At 44.0% G+C, this 17,404-nt stretch overlaps 1 protein-coding gene across 1 annotated transcript; it reads right to left on the bottom strand.

Moving 5' to 3' along the window:
• Nucleotides 1-12,526: 12,526 nt before the first annotated feature.
• On the bottom strand, nt 12,527-16,597 carry nr0b2b (nuclear receptor subfamily 0, group B, member 2b). Its single transcript, XM_017688086.1, has 2 exons — nt 15,964-16,597; nt 12,527-13,259 (listed from the first exon to the last, which is right to left on the bottom strand). Exons 1-2 carry the CDS (start codon nt 16,517-16,519, stop codon nt 13,021-13,023), a joined length of 795 nt encoding a protein of 264 aa, XP_017543575.1. The 5' UTR covers nt 16,520-16,597; the 3' UTR covers nt 12,527-13,020.
• Between the last annotated feature and the right edge of the window lie 807 nt (nt 16,598-17,404).

Raw genomic sequence — 17,404 nt, forward strand, 5'->3', positions numbered from 1 at the left:
CGGCAGAAACGGCAGAACAAAATAATAACAATAAAAAGAAGAATAAATCGGAAAGTGGGTTAGGGGCGCATATAATAATAGTAGCGCTGGATCTGCAGGAGGTCGAGGTGGACACTGAGGCAGTTCTGATCCATTCAGATGTTGATGATCAGAGCTGAGGTGCTGTTAGTGTTTGTGCAGGAATGTTGCTGAAATACCATTTGAGACACTTCCTAGAAAGCAGTTTGGTTCCTGGGTGCTTTTATCTGCTCTGTCTGAAGTGCTCAGGCTGGTTTAGATCTCCTGACAGAAACGCTGCTGAGGGATAGTGACACTAAACTGACTCGGTCATGCAGGTCTCTCCTCTGCAGCAGCCGCAGGATTCGACTCTTCAAATCCAACCTGAGCCACTTGCACGCTATATGTGGTCCTACAACCCCAATTCCAGTGAAGTTGGGACGTTGTGTAAAACATAAATAAAAACAGAATACGATGATCTACAAATCCTTTTCAACTGAATTCACTACAAAGACGAGATATTTAATGTTCAAACGGATAAACTTTATTGTTTTTTGCAAATATTCACTCATTTTGAATTTGATGTCTGCAACACGTTCCAGAGAAGTTGGGACAGGGGCGAGTTTCCCACTGAGTTACATCACCTTTCCTTTAACACTCAATAAGCGTTTGGGAACTGAGGACACTGGTTGTTGAAGCTGTGTAGGTGGAATTCTTTCCCATTCCTGCTTGATGTCCAGCTTCAGCTGCTCAGCAGTCCGGGGTCTCCGCCGTCGTGTTTTGAGCTTCATAATGCGCCACACATTTTCAATGGGAGACGGTCTGGACTGCAGGCAGGTCAGTCTAGTACCCGCACTCTTTTACTACGAAGCCACGCTGTTGTAACACGTGCAGAATGTGGCTTGGCGTCGTCTTGCTGAAATAAGCAGGACGTCCCTGAAAAAGACGCTGCTTGGATGGTGTTGCTTGCCCCCACACCATCAGAGATGCTGGCTTTTGAACTTTGCACTGATAACGGACAGTCCTTTTCCTCTTTGGCCCGGAGGACACGACGTCCATGATTTCCAAAATCAAATCAAATTAAATTTATTTGTAGTGCTTTTTACAACGGATGTTGTCACAAAGCAGCTTCACAGAATTCCAGAAAAGACAAAGTTTTAACAGGAATGTAAGAATGTAAAAGCTTAAAAACTTAAGTGGGAAGCAGGAGGGCTCGACAGTCAGTTGTCCATCAGTGTCCGGCCAGACAGGTGGGCAATTGTATACTCGGTGGGGGGAAAGAAAGCAGGGAGAGGGAATTAGTTTTATTCTATCCGTTTGTACATAAACAGGGAATGTGAACATTTCCAGAGTGTGGCTAACGACTCCGGCAGATCTGACTATGACAGCTTAACTAACAGGAGAGAACCAGAAGGACACACAGACACGGCAGCACTCTGAGACAGTCTGGCATCCCTCCGCTCCACCGTCCACAAACCTGAGTGACCGCGTGCGAGCAGCTGGACAACAGCACCAGCGTCTCAGTTTACTATAATTCCCTGTGTCCATGGACCCCTGGATCTGCTGCCTTTATCTAGGGGGAATATTAGCTACCAAAAGCTAAACTGAACAAGTGAGTTTTCAGCCTAGTCTTAAAGATGGAGTCCCGAACAGTTTCTGGAAGATCATTCCAGAGTTTGGGGGCTTTATAAGAAAAAGCTCTTCCCCCAGCTGCAGCCTTAGGAATTCTGGGAACTATTAATAAGCCAGCGCTCTGGGATCTGAGTAGTCGTGATGGCTCATAATGAGAAATAAGGTCTTGCAGGTACTCAGGAGCGAGACCATGTAGGACTTTATAAGTCAGTAAAATAATTTTATAATCAATACGGAATTTAACAGGCAGCCAATGAAGTGATGATGGCGCTGGACTGATATGATCAGATGTTCTAGTTTTAGTGAGGACCCTGGCTGCGGCGTTTTGGACTAGTTGGAGTTTGTTTAAATTCCTGCTCGTGCATCCTGACAGTAGCGCGTTACAGTAGTCTAGCCTGGAAGTAATAAAGGCTGTACTAGTGTTTCTGCATCACGCAGGGACAGGGCATTTCTGATCTTGGCGATGTTGTGAAGATGTAGAAAAGCTGTCCTAGTGATGCCGCCTGTGTGTTGATCGAATGATAAATCTGAATCTTTTATAACGCCGAGATTTTTAGCTGCTGATCCAGGTGCGGCTGGAAAGTTGGCGAGATTTAAGATTAATTTATTTTTTTTATTAAGATTAATAGATTTAAGATTCTTGCTAATTTTGGACCCAGAAGGAGAACCTCTGTTTTGTTACTGTTTAATAGGAAGTTGCGTGACATCCAGCCTTTCACGTCTTTTACACAGTCCTCTATTTTCTTTAACCTGTGTTGGTCATCAGGCTTGGCTGATATGTACAGTTGAGTATCGTCTGCATAACAATGAAAGTTTACGCCATGGTTACTTATAACTGTGCCTAACGGTAACATGTATAGTGTAAATAGTAATGGTCCTAATATAGAGCCCTGCGGAACTCCAAATCTCACTTTTGAATAAGTGGAAGATAAATTGTTTACCCTAACGAACTGATAATGTTCTGTTAGGTAAGATCTGAACCATGATAGGGCCGTCCCTGTGACTCCAACCATGTTTTCTAACCTTTCTAGGAGAATATTGTGGTCTATTGTATCGAAAGCCGCGATGAGGTCAAGTAGCACTAAGAGAGATATGTAGCCTTGATCAGAGGCAAGAAGAAGATCATTAGTTATCTTAACTAGAGCGTCTCAGTGCTGTGGTGTGGCCTGAATCCAGACTGAAATTTTTCATATATATGGTTCTTGTGTAGATATGAACTAAGTTGTTGGGCCACAGATTTTTCTAAGATCTTTGATATAAACGGTAAGTTAGAAACAGGCCTGTAATTAGACAAAACGGTGACATCAAGATTTGGTTTCTTGATCAGAGGTTTGATAACTGCTAGTTTAAAAGCTTTGGGTACATGGCCCAGACTAAGGGACGAGTTTACTATAGTTGAGATTGGGTTTATAATGACTGGCAGGACTTCTTTGAGTAATTTTGAGGGAATTGCATCGAGTGTGCAGGTTGTGCAATTTGCAGAAGAGATCATCTTCTCTAGCTCCAGCTGTGGGAGGGGGTGAAAGGTTTCCAGGCTCTTTTCTACAGCTGTGTTTTGTTCTATATCAGCCAACTCAGATGACAGCCAAGCTGGGTTTGATACTGTGGGTTGAATTTGTCGTCTAATATTATCAATTTTATTATTAAAGAAGTCCATAAAAACATCACTGGTGAGAGTTGCTGGGATTTCTGGTTCATTACCTGCCTGATTTTGTGTGATTTGGGAAATCTCATTAAACAGAACTCTAGGATTATACTTATTATTCTCGATCAGCGAGGCCAGATATGCTGAGCGAGCTTCAGTGAGAGCATTTCTATCCTCTATAAGGCCGTCCTTCCAGGCAGAGCGGAACACTTCCAGCTTGGTTTGACGCCATTTCCGCTCTAATTTCCGAGCTGTTTGTTTTAAGGTCCGGGTTTTATCGTTGTACCACGGGGCTTTTTCTGCCTTATTCTTTTTATTTTAAGTGGGGCCACATTTTCTAAAGTGGATCGTAAGGTATTTTCTAAATAATCGGTTAGTAAATCTAGTTCCATTGGGTCTGATGGAGTGGAGACTGGGGTTGATAACTGTGGGAGATTTTCTATAAATTGTAGGGCAGTAAAAGGTTTTATTGAGCGCTTTGTTGAATAAAGAGTGGACGTATATACATTATGGCTCAGTCGTAGCTCATATGAAATTAAGTAATGGTCGGAGATCGCTGTGGTTTGCGGGAGGATATTAAGCTTGTCTATGTTAAGACCTCGTGTCAAAACTAAATCTAACATATGACGACAGTCGTGTGCAGGCCCTGCTGCATTTTGGGTAAAACCAACCGACTGAGCCTTTCAGGGATGCTCCCTTTATACCCAATCATGACACTCACCTGTTTCCAGTTAACCTGTTCACCTGTGGAATGTTCCAAACAGGTGTTTTTTGAGCATTCCTCAACTTTCCCAGTCTTTTGTTGCCCCTGTCCCAACTTCTTTGGAACGTGTTGCAGGCATCACATTCAAACTGAGTGAATAAAAACAATAAAGTTTATCCGTTTGAACATTAAATATCTCGTCTTTGTAGTGTGTTCAGTTGAATATGGGGTGAAAAGGATTTGCAAATCATCGTATTCTGTTTTTATTTGTGTTTTACACAACGTCCCAACTTCACTGGAATTGGGTTTATAGTTTGGATACGTATCCGATTCGTGGCCACGTGACCTTAATGTGATGCTCAGGTCGGAATTCATGCATTTTTTTCCCCACTGCTCCATCATTCATTGTTGCCATGGCAACAGCACCGAACAGCCGTTAAAGCCTGTAAATGGTGGAAAAGCAGCTCATCTCACCTTTTCCTCCTCCGTCTGGCTCTAATAATGAAGCTGAGAGCTGATCAGAGTTAATGATCTTCTCAGCGAAGCTCGTTCTGCTCGTTAGTTTGTGCTGATGATGCAGTGATTCAGTCACGTGACGTTACCGAGTAGGAGGAGCTCATGAGGGTCAGTTCATCACATTAATGACTGATTAGAGTCACTGACCTAAACAAGTGTGAAGCATCGAGTCAGAGAGACCGGATCTGAGCAGAATATCAGATTTGAGTCATGAGGCTTGAACTGTGAGCGTAGTCTTTCTCTCTCATGAGGTCACCCAGGAGCTCATTCATTCTCATCATCTCAGGGCTTGACTACTGCAACTTGCTCTTGGTTGGTCTTCCTCTTTGGAGCACCAGGACCTTCAGCTGATCCAGAATGCAACAGTTTGGCTCGTCTTCAGTCTTCCTAAGTTCATTCATGTCACTCCACTGCCGCGTTCTCTTCGCTTCCTGAAGCTGCATCAGATTAAAACTCGGATGTCTACAATGCCAAAATGGATCAGACCCCTGACCTGATGGTCAAAAGGCATCTGCACTTCGAGCTTCAAATCCAGCTTGGATCACCCCGACCTGAGTCCAGGTGGTGGAATGAAGTCCTGCCGTCTGTCTGAACAGCGACTCTCTCACGGTCTTTACCCTCAGACTGAAGACCGTCTCTCTGTGCAGCTCTTAGTGAGCACTGATGGAAGTTCTTACTGAAATGTCCCGTGTTCATCTCACACTGTGTTTACCTCTGGATCTTTCTCCCTCTCCGCTCTGGCTTTTGTTTTCTGGCAGTGTTTCAGCTGAAGGGCAGTTTGGAATCTAATCTGTCTGTTCGATATTCTCTCAGTGGACAATGCAGCACTTTTGTAAGTCATACTGGAAAAGAGCGTCTGCTGTTAACGTGAGCGTTAAGTATTGTGGTTTAATCAGATGCGCATGTTTATCCAAAAACAAGAGATTTCTGATGTTTTTAAACCCTGATCTACACCCATTCAGCTACAGCAGTGTAGCCCCACCCATTCAGCTACAGCAGTGTAGCCCCACCCATTCAGCTACAGCAGTTTAGCCCCACCCATTCAGCTACAGCAGTTTAGCCCCACCTATTCAGCTACAGCAGTGTAGCCCCACCCATTCAGCTACAGCAGTTTAGCCCCACCCATTCAGCTACAGCAGTTTAGTTCCACCCATTTACCATTGAAGTTATGAATATTTTAAGCCAGGTGGCTCTGAATGATGTTTAATACAGCCAATAAGAACAAAGCTCATTTACATATCTCAGGCTGTTAAAGCAATAAAGAGGACATTTAAACCTGATTCAGGATGCTTTGAAAGGTGCTCCACCAACCCCCCCCCCCCGCAACCCACAGGGAGAAGCGGCTAAGAAAGTGTGAGTGTGTGTGTGTGTGCGTGTGTGTGTGGGTGCGTGTGTGTGAGAGTGTGTGCGTGTGTTTCTCCAGCATGAATGGATGAATTAAATCTTAAGAACCTGGATCTTATCTGAATATTGAGTTTTGTGGCGTGGTTGTTCCCCTGCAGGCACTGTGTGTGTCTGTCGTTCAGCATTAGTGACTCGGAGGTTTCACTCCTCTGTGTTTGCTCAGTTTGTTTGATGGTGAGAGGCGGACACTCAGGGTAATCCGGGCTGCATGTTTGTGTTCACATCCGGGATGGTCCTGGAGGCGTCGCCAGGTCGTGATTCATCTTCTGTGCAATTTTGTTCCACTGAAACTGCAGAACCTTGTTCTACCTGCTGGAGACGATCCTGACAGAGAAAGCATTTTAGCCTCCAGCACTGTGGTCACTGTTCACGGTATCAGCTCCTCCCACGTAGACAGTACACACAATATGAACTATCTCCTAAATATAGATAAACGTGCTGACTGTGATCTGCGCTGTGCTTTACATTAACCGCATACGTCTGCAATCAGACTCTCAGAATACCTACAGCCCTCGCTTCTGTCCTGCTAAAGGACCATTAGATCAGATTTAACATGAAGAGACTGGAACACAAACTCATTTCTAAAGGAATCAGACAGTGAAGAGCATCAGACAGGATTCTGGAGATGTTCCTCCACTTTCAGATGGAGCTGATAAACTCATTTCTAAAGGAATCAGACAGTGAAGAGCATCAGACAGGATTCTGGAGGTGTTTCTCCACTTTCAGATGGAGCTGATAAACTCATTTCTAAAGGAATCAGACAGTGAAGAGCATCAGACAGGATTCTGGAGGTGTTTCTCCACTTTCAGATGGAGCTGATAAACTCATTTCTAAAGGAATCAGACAGTGAAGAGCATCAGACAGGATTCTGGAGATGTTCCTCCACTTTCAGATGGAGCTGATAAACTAATTTCTAAAGGAATCAGACAGTGAAGAGCATCAGACAGGATTCTGGAGATGTTCCTCCACTTTCAGATGGAGCTGATAAACTCATTTCTAAAGGAATCAGACAGTGAAGAGCATCAGACAGGATTCTGGAGATGTTCCTCCACTTTCAGATGGAGCTGATAAACATTCACAGTTATTTCTGTCTGAGTTCTTATTTCACCTCACAGTTTATAATAAATGATTAATATGTAAATATATTCTGAAGTACATGTTAGTGTTTGAATGTATTGCAGTGAGTTTGAAACGTATCTGAAATATAAACCCAGGTCCGTATGTGTTCTCCCGTATGGAGCTGCTCTGACCGGAGGTACAGGCTGAAACACCTTCAGCATGAAATCATAACCGGGTGATCAGAGATGTAAACAGGCTGTGGAGGGGCGGAGTGTAAACAGAGAAACTGGTTCTGCTGGTCCGGTCAGGGGAACTGTCTGGCCGAGTCTGTGAGCTCCGCAGTGCTGACGCTGTCGCTGATTCCTCGTCCTGCAGCCTGACGCTCACACTGACAACAGCAGGTCGGGTTTCTCGGGGAAATTTGGTGGAACTTCCCTTTTACTGATTCATTCAGGTACGAGTTCAGTTCTGTTTACAGCACCTGTACTGTAAAATCAGCGGCACTCGCACACTCACTCACACTCGCAGACTCACTCTCACACTTGCACACTCACTCTTACACTCACACTCGCACACAGTCACACAATCACCCAGTCACACACTACACACACACAGTCACACACTCCACACACTCCACACACTCTGGTGTAAAATCAGCAGCACACTCACACTCCACACACTCACAATCCACACACGCTGCTGTAAAATCAGCGGCACACACACATAGTCACACACTCCACACACTCACAGTCCACACACTCACAGTCACACACTCCACACACTCTGGTGTAAAATCAGCAGCACACTCACACTCCACACACTCACAATCCACACACGCTGCTGTAAAATCAGCGGCACACACACACAGTCACACACTCCACACAGCCCACACACACTCAGTCCACTTACTCCACTCACCCATTCCACATGCTCACACACTCACATATTCCACACACTCCACACATACACTCACACATTCCACACACACACTCACACATTCCACACTCCACACACTCCGCTCTTACGCTCACAGTCCACACTCAGAGCTGAGGAAGAAACCTTGGGAGGAACCAGGCTCACCAGGGGGGACCCGTCCTCCTCTGGTCAGACTACCTACAGAGTTATTATACTACTAATATTAATAGCAGTAGTATTAGTAGTAGGAATAGCTGGGAGTCCATAAGAACATCAGTGTAGGGTGGGCAGCTAGTCCAGGGCAGGTGGTGGTAGCTGGGCGTGGGCAGCTGGTCTGAAGTGGGCAGCAGGAGAGCTCGGCAGTCAGTCGTCCTTCAGTGTCCGGCCGGACAGGTGGGCAGTCGTTTACTCTGAAAAAAGGCAGGGACACACTCCACTCCCTCAAACACTCCACACACTCACACACTCCACACACTCCACTCCCTCAAACACTCCACACACTCCACTCCCTCAAACACTCCACACACTCATACACTCCACACACTCCACTCCCTCAAACACTCCACACACTCACACACTCCACACACTCCACTCCCTCAAACACTCCACACACTCACACACTCCACACACTCCACTCCCTCAAACACTCCACACACTCACACACTCCACACACTCCACTCCCTCAAACACTCCACACACTCACACACTCCACACACTCCACTCCCTCAAACACTCCACACACTCACACACTCCACACACTCCACTCCCTCAAACACTCCACACACTCGCACACTCCACACACTCCACTCCCTCAAACACTCCACACACTCGCACACTCCACACACTCCACTCCCTCAAACACTCCACACACTCCACTCCCTCACACACTCCATACACACCAGACACTCACAGTCCACACACTCCACTCCCTCAAACACTCCACACACTCCACTCCCTCACACACTCCATACACTCCAGACTCTCACACTCCACACATTCACACACTTCACACACACACTCTCTCACACACACACTCACACAGTCCACACACTCACACTCTCCATGCACTCCACACACTCACACAGTCCGCACACTCCACACAGTCCACACACCATATAACATTAACAGCACAATTAGCCCTTTCTTTCTGTGATGTCACAACAGTCAACGCATTTATATACTTCTTATATCACTTCTTGTAAGTCGCTCTGGATAAGAGCGTCTGCTAAATGCTGTAAATGTAAATGTAAATATACAGTTGTGTGAATGAATTTGTGCAAATTCCCTGTTTTATGTAGTGTGATGTTACACGTCCCCTACAGAGACACACCTGCATAATTAATGCACAGTTTTTATTTTTTTACTCTTTATTTACTGAACTTAACACATTTGGAAAAAAACAGAGTGTGGGCTGTGCAACAGTTTTGGTATTTTTATATATTTTATGGGGTTTTATTTTTTCCCAAATGTGTTAAATTGAGTACATAAGCTGTGATTGTGTATTAAAATGTGTAGAGGTGTGTTTCTTTTAGTGCGTAACTCAATCAGCCTATGGCAGTTCAGGCCCTCCCACTTACACTGACATTCTAAGGAGTGTTTCATGGTTACAGGCCAGCCAATCATAACAGAGCTCATTTACATATAGAAGTCTTAAATACACAGAAACCGTGAGGGATGAAAAATCATGTAGAAATGAATTATGAATGTTTTTGTTTCATACGAACACACAGATGTTATAAATGGAGCTCAGAGGGAGAAAAAAGAAATGAAAGAAAAATGATTATTATTAAAATGATTATTATTAAAAGGATTATTATTTCTATTAATATAAATACCTGAATGTGCTCCAGCAGTTCTGCAGTGATGGTTTCTGGAAGTGGCATCAGTGAGCCAGAAGGGGGCGACAAACCACAGTTAAACATCTTTACTGAGGCTCCACAGCTCTCAGTCCCTGTAGAGTTTAGCTCCGCCCCCAATCTAACACACCTGATTTAATATGCCTGATCCAGGTGATGGAGACCCTCAGGAGTTTCTGATTAACAGAAGCAGGTGAGCTGGAGCTCAGATCTACAGGGAGATCAGAAGTTCAGGTCCATGACTGAGCAACACTGACTGAGCACAATGTTCCACATTAAATACTTTATATTTCACAGAAATTACTGTAAAAATTATGACAAACAAGCTCTGATCTGATCTGGTGTAACGTGGTCTAATCGGATCTGGTCTAATGTGATCTGATCTGATCTGGTGTAACGTGGTCTGATCTGATCTGGTGTAACGTGGTCTGATCTGATCTGGTCTAATGTGATCTGATCTGATCTAATCTGATCTGATCTAGTCTAATCTGATCTGATCTGATCTAGTCTAATGTGATCTGATCTGGTCTAATGTGATCTGATCTGATCTGGTGTAATGTGATCTGATCTGATCTGGTGTGATCTGATCTGGTGTAACGTGGTCTGATCTGATCTGGTCTAATGTGATCTGATCTGGTCTGGTGTAACGTGGTCTGATCTGATCTGATCTGGTCTAATCTGATCTGATCTGATCTAGTCTAATGTGATCTGATCTGGTCTAATGTGATCTGATCTGATCTGGTGTAACATGATCTGCCCTGATCTGGTCTAATGTGATCTGATCTGATCTGGTGTAACGTGGTCTGATCTGATCTGGTGTAACGTCATCTGATCTGGTCTAATGTGATCTGATCTGATCTGGTGTAATGTGATTTGATCTGATCTGGTGTAACGTGGTCTGATCTGGTCTAATGTGGTTTGATCTGATCTGGTCTAATGTGATCTGATCTGGTGTAACGTGGTCTGATCTGGCCTAATGTGATCTGATCTGATCTGGTGTAACATGATCTGACCTGATCTGGTGTAACGTGATCTGATCTGGTCTAATGTGGTTTGATCTGATCTGGTGTAATGTGATCTGACCTGATCTGGTGTAACGTGATCTGATCTGGTCTAATGTGGTTTGATCTGATCTGGTGTAATGTGATCTGACCTGGTCTAATGTGGTTTGATCTGATCTGGTGTAATGTGATCTGACCTGATCTGGTGTAACGTGATCTGATCTGGTCTAATGTGGTTTGATCTGATCTGGTGTAATGTGATCTGATCTGGTCTAATGTGATTTGATCTGATCTGGTCTAATGTGATTTGATCTGGTCTGGTCTAATGTGACCTGACCTGATCTTGTATGGTCTTATGTGATCTGATCTGGTCTAATGTGATCTGATCTGATCTGTAGATGGTTAGAGTAACCCAATGGGCCAACAGTGATGAAGATAGACTGATGTCAGTGTTTCCAGGCCTGCTCCTGTACCCACTAGCACTCCTCTGCTCTAATACACCACTAATATGCTGTGTTGACTCATTGGTCTAGGGGTATGGCTCTTGCTTTGGGTGCGAGGGGTCCTGGCTTCAAATCCCGGATGAATCCAGGGTTTAAGGTGACTTCCCTCTAGTTGGCATGTCTTTACAAATCAGCGGAGGTGTGTTCTGTTTCTGCTGTAGCACTTTCCTAAATCCATGTTCCTCTGGGCCTTCTGTGAAATGCCTTGGTAGATGCGGTCAAAAGCCACATCATTTATCTGTTGCCTGGCTGGTTAGCTCAGTTGGTTAGAGCATGGTGATAATAACGCCAAGGTCATGGGTTACTGACTTGCTTTGGGGGGAGTTGTGGGCTGGAGGTTAGGGAGCCAGCCTTGTGACCAGAAGGTCACTGCTTTGAGACTGTAAATGTGACTGAGGTGCCCTTGAGGAAGACATCTAACCACCAAATGCTCCCCAGTAGCAGTGGATAGGCCTGCTCACTGCCCCCTAGTGTGTTCACTGCACGGTTGGCTTTCCCCAGAGTCAGTTCTCAGTGGTGACAGGCAAGTTTATTTCTGTGATACCTTTAATACACTGTGGTCTTTTAAAGAGCTTTACAGATGAGGAAATACAAACATAAATAAAATCATAAATTATAAAAGTAACAAAGTAAAGGAGAATGGATAGAATAGGAATTAGAAACATGATTAAAACAATAGATTTAAAAGAGAAAAAATCATTAATTAAAAGCCAGATTAAAGCTGAAATGATGACAATAGAGGCATTAGAGGAGAGAAGAGCAGCAGAGCTAACAATGTTTATATTCTAAGCTTCTAATGCTCTCTGTGCACTGGGGTCCCTTTAAGAGCAGCACAGTATCTAAACGCAGCTTCTCCATGTTTATTCCTTAATAGAGGACAGGAAGAACCAGACGATAAGATAGAATCACTAAAAGCTCCTCCTATTACATGAAATTCGGACAGATGAAGTTCAGTCATTTCCTCCACATCAAGCCAGCCTGAATGACTCAGTTTACATCTCAAACACAGTCATGCAGGAGTTTAGAAAAGTTGATGGATTTCCCCTTCAATTGGCTGATGGATTGGAATGTATTAGAGGTGGAGATACTAGAATGTGCAGAACCGAGGTTCTCCAGCAGCAGAACTGCTGAGATCATTACATCCACACAGTGAGAGAGTTTAACTGACCGCCGACTGACACAAAATCTCTGGATATAAAATGGACGCGTTTGTGTTTCAGTAGAAAAACGCTTTTATTTCAAAAGTGTAACTTTATCGAAGATGAAGATCCGTCTGAACTGTAGATCTGAGACAGCGTAACAAAACTTTATTCTCATTTTGACATTTTCATACATAATGCAAAGACATTTTCAAACAAAATAAAAATAATAAAAAATAGTTTTGATCTGAGACAAAATTCAGACACTTTTAGTTTTTGTTATTTTATAAACTTTCAGTTCATGCATGATGTTATGAACAAAACCGTATATATGAGCCTAAAGAACTCTATTATCGTTATGTGTGTAAATATGAAGTGCATACAAACAAATTGACAAAAAGAATATTAAGTGTTGGAAACTCTTATTTCTCCTGACTGTTAGTGCTGCTGGCTAGTTTTCCTGATGGGTCCTATATCTGGTGGCTATATGAAATGATGACCACATTTTGAATGTCCAGTTAAATATAAACAACTGGCTTCACTGTGAAGAGAAACTGTGCAGGAGAACAAACTTGGTTCAAGTTTCTGTCCAAACCATCCAAACAAATCAAACAGTCCAGTAAGGGAAGGAGATGACGCGCCAGGCTCCGCTAGCTGAACAGGATCTCCGTCAGGAGCTCGTGAAGGTCCATCTGGCCGATGATGGGCCTGAAGAACAGTTCGGTGATGAAGCTCTGAGCCACTGTGTGCAGAGCTGAGGCTGTGAGGAGGATCAAGGAGTAACGGCATGGGTCATCAGGGTGAAGAGTCTGTACGAGGTCCTGTAGCGCCCACTGAGCTTCCTGCTGAAGACCATCAATCATCTCACTGCTCAGTAGACTGCATACATCTGGAAGAGGTTACAGCATGTTCACCATACATTCACTATTCATTCACCATACATTCATTATTCATTCACCATACATTCACTATTCATTCACCATATGTTCACTATATGTTCACTGTACATTTACCATACTAGAGCATTTATATTTGGCGCCTCAGTTCGTTGTAGGAAACTGGCCCTGTGACCGGAAGGTTGCCGGTTTGATCCCCAGCGCCAACAGTCCATGACTGTGCCCTTGGGCAAGACACCTGACCCCCAACTGCTCCCTGGGCGCCATGGATAGGGCTGCCCACCGCTCTGGGCAAGTGTGCTCACTGCGCCCTAGTGTGTGTGTGTGTGTGTGTGTGTGTGTGTGTGTGTGTGTGTGTGTGTGTGTGTGGTTTCACTTCACGGATGGGTTAAATGCAGAAGTGAAATTTTCCCGTTTGTGGGATTAAAAAGTGTCTCTTAAATTTAATGTGGAACAGGTAAATTTGAACAGATAAACTTTATTGTTTTTTGCAAATATTCACTCATTTTGAATTTGATGTCTGCAACACGTTCCAAAGAAGTTGGGACAGGGGCAACAAAAGACTGGGAAAGTTGAGGAATGCTCAATAAAACACCTGTTTGGAACATTCCACAGGTGAACAGGTTAATTGGAAACAGGTGAGGGTCATGATTGGGTATAAAGGGAGCATCCCTGAAAGGCTCAGTCGTTCACAAGCAAGGACGGGCGAGGTTCACCACTTAGTGAACAACTGTGTGAGCAAATAGTCCAACAGTTTAAGAACAACGTTTCTCAACGTGCAACTGCAGGAATTTAGGGATTTCATCATCTACAGTCCATAATATCATCAAAAGATTCAGAGGATCTGGAGAAATCTCTGCAGGTAAGCAGCGAGGCAGAAAACCAGCACTGAATGCCCGTGACCTTCGACCCCTCAGGCGGCACTGCATTAAAAACCCACATCATTCTGTAACCGATATTCCCACATGGGCTCAGGAACACTTCGGAAAACCACTGTAGGTGAACTCAGTTCGTCGCTCCATCTACAAGTGCAGGTTAAAACTCTGCCATGCAAAGCGAAGCCAGATATCAACACCACCCAGAAACGCCACCGGCTTCTCTGGGCCGAGCTCATCAGAGATGGACTGACGCAAAGTGGAAAAGTGTCCTGTGGTCTGACGCGTCCACATTTCACACTGTTTCTGGAAATCATGGACGTCGTGTCCTCCGGGCCAAAGAGGAAAAGGACTGTCCGGATTGTTTTCAGCTCAAAGTCCAAAAGCCAGCATCTCTGATGGTGTGGGGGGGGGGGGTGTTAGTGCCCATGGCAGGGTAACCTGCACATCTGTGAAGGCTCCATTAATGCTGAAAGGTCCATACAGGTTTTGGAGCAACATCTGCTGCCATCCAAGCAGCGTCTTTTTCAGGGACGTCCTGCTTATTTCAGCAAGACGATGCCGAGCCACATTCTGCACGTGTTACAACAGCGTGGCTTCGTAGTAAAAGAGTGCGGGTACTAGACTGACCTGCCTGCAGTCCAGACCGTCTCCCATTGAAAATGTGTGGCGCATTATGAAGCTCAAAATACGACAGCGGAGACCCCGGACTGCTGAGCAGCTGAAGCTGGACATCAAGCAGGAATGGGAAAGAATTCCACCTACAGAGCTTCAACAATCAGTGTCCTCAGTTCCCAAACGCTTATTGAGTGTTAAAGGAAAGGTGATGTAACTCAGTGGGAAACACGCCCCTGTCCCAACTTCTCTGGAACATGTTGCAGGCATCAAATTCAAAATGAGTGAATATTTAAAAAAACAATAATGTTTATCCGTTTGAACATTAAATATCTCGTCTTTGTAGTGTGTTCAGTTGAATATCGGTTGAAAAGGATTTGTAGATCATCGTATTCTGTTTTTATTTATGTTTTACACAACGTCCCAACTTCACTGGAATTGGGGTTGTATATTAACCATACATTCACTATAAATTCACCATACATTCACTATATATTCACTATTCATTCACTGTATATTCACCATAAATCAATACACATTTACCATACATTCCACATAAATTCCCTATATATTCACTATTCATTCACTTTATATTCACTATACATTCATCATACATTCACTATATATTCACCAAGAATCACTATATATTCACTATATATTACTATATATTCACTGTACATTCACTATATATTACTATATATTCACTGTACATTCACCATTCATTCACTGTACATTCACTATATATTCACCAGACGTCATTATATATTCACCATGCATTAACCATTCATTCACTATACATCACTATACATTCATCATACATTCATTATTCATTCACCATTCATTCACTGTACATTTACTATACATTCACCACACATTCACCATACATTCATTATATATTCACCATAAATTCACTATTCATTCACTATACATTCACCATACATCACCATACATTAACTACACAGCTGCTCACACAGTCTCATTTATTCATAGACAATAATGAATAGTTCATAATTACTGAATAATTCAGAGGAGTAATATAATATTCTTTAAGTTTAATAACTGAATTATAAGTCTTTGGTCTGTTATTGTTTATTTTAGGTCATTTTATGGTCTGATCTCTGGTTACTTGATAAGTGTAATAAATAGATTAGCTAATTAGTCATTCTAATATTAATGGGTGTTATGTGGGTGTCAAGAGGTGGGTCACCTGGGTTGAAGAGCATTGTGCCTTTCAGGTAAGCGTACTCTTTGGTTGAGAGCTCGAGACTCCAGAACTTGTTTAAGCAGAACTTCAGGTTGTGGACGCCCGCAAGAGATGGCAGAGAGTCAGCGGCTCCTCCGCTGTCCCTGTTCTGGTCGTTTAGCAGGATCTTTCGCAGGATTCTGCCCACAGGTACGTCCGTCACCTCAAAGGGCGTGTGCTCCTGCGCCAGGCCCAGGACGAACAGTGGCGCCCAGCAGCTCCGGAGCAGAGACAGCTGGTCTCTGCAGGGCAGCTGCTGGAAGGACGGAAGGCTCTTCATGAAGTGGACGGTTTTGAGTAGGACTGCGGATGCCGCCGGGCAGGTGACCTCTGGGCTCCTCAGGCAGACCAGCTTCTGCTGCTCATAGTGACACCTGTGTACACCAGAGTGACTCCAGTGGTCATCTCTTAGAGCGTGGCCATCCTTATGATTGAGGATGTTGAAGAGGATGGCATGTGGACGCCGCTCTCTGAGGTTAGAGCAGAAGAAGCTCCTCTTAGGTTGCTCAGGCGAGTACATGGTTTAACAGGCGCTGTGACAGTCTGTAAACCACAGCTTTCAGAAGACAAAGTCTTATTTATACTGCCGGCCTCCGAGCGTGACGAATCGTCAGCCTTGACCTCTCGGACCGCTGGGAGCGGTCACAGACGTGAGCAAAACAACATGACCCTGGACCACGGAGTGGGCTAACGTCTCCGCCACGTGGAGGCCATGAGGCTCATTCAGCCTGAGCCTCAGTGAGGAGAGAGAGAGAGAGAGAGAGAGAGAGAGAGAGAGGGGTAAATGACATTTATCATGTTTACCAGTCATTAACTCTACCTGTACCAGCCACCAATGACTGACACACAGCGGGTTTATGAGCTTCAGGCTCTGAGCCAACATCCTCCACACCGCTGGAGAAGCCTGAGAGCTCCTTTCATATCTAATCACACCTGCTCAGAGGGGTTAATGCCCTTATTTTGAGGGGTCACATCCACTGACATACATCACTGATCACGTTTGAGCATATAAGGGTTTTAATCGGCTTCATTTTTTAGGATAAAATAAAGACAAAGCTGATGATAAGGAAACAGAGACAAACATGTTTATTCAGACTTGATCCAGAGCTCAGTATCAGAATCAGAGTGAAATCAGAAGATACTGGATCAGATATCGCAGGGAAGAATGAATCGGGACCTTTCACCCAAATTCAGATGTACAGAAGCCTGATAGCATCACTGAAAATGCTGAAGTTTTGCATTTCGTTCTAATTTAATACAAAGTTTATCACAACTTCATATCATCAGCATAACAACTGAGTGAAAAGTAGAATCTTTTAAATTGAAATAACCTCACAGAATAAAACGCAATGTACACATAATGCAAAACATTGAGTCACTTTGGTTAGACAGACAGACAGACAGA

Source organism: Pygocentrus nattereri, chromosome 1 (genome assembly GCF_015220715.1).
Source record: "Pygocentrus nattereri isolate fPygNat1 chromosome 1, fPygNat1.pri, whole genome shotgun sequence".
Taxonomy (NCBI): domain Eukaryota; kingdom Metazoa; phylum Chordata; class Actinopteri; order Characiformes; family Serrasalmidae; genus Pygocentrus; species Pygocentrus nattereri.

What these genes read in the sequence shown, in the direction of transcription:
- nr0b2b (XM_017688086.1), bottom strand. Translation starts at nt 16,519, where the DNA reads ATGTACTCGCCTGAGCAACCTAAGAGGAGCTTCTTCTGCTCTAACCTC. An exon ending in CACAATGCTCTTCAACCCAG is followed by an intron (nt 13,260 to 15,963) that starts GTGACCCACCTC and finishes AACCTCTTCCAG; the next exon opens with ATGTATGCAGTCTACTGAGC.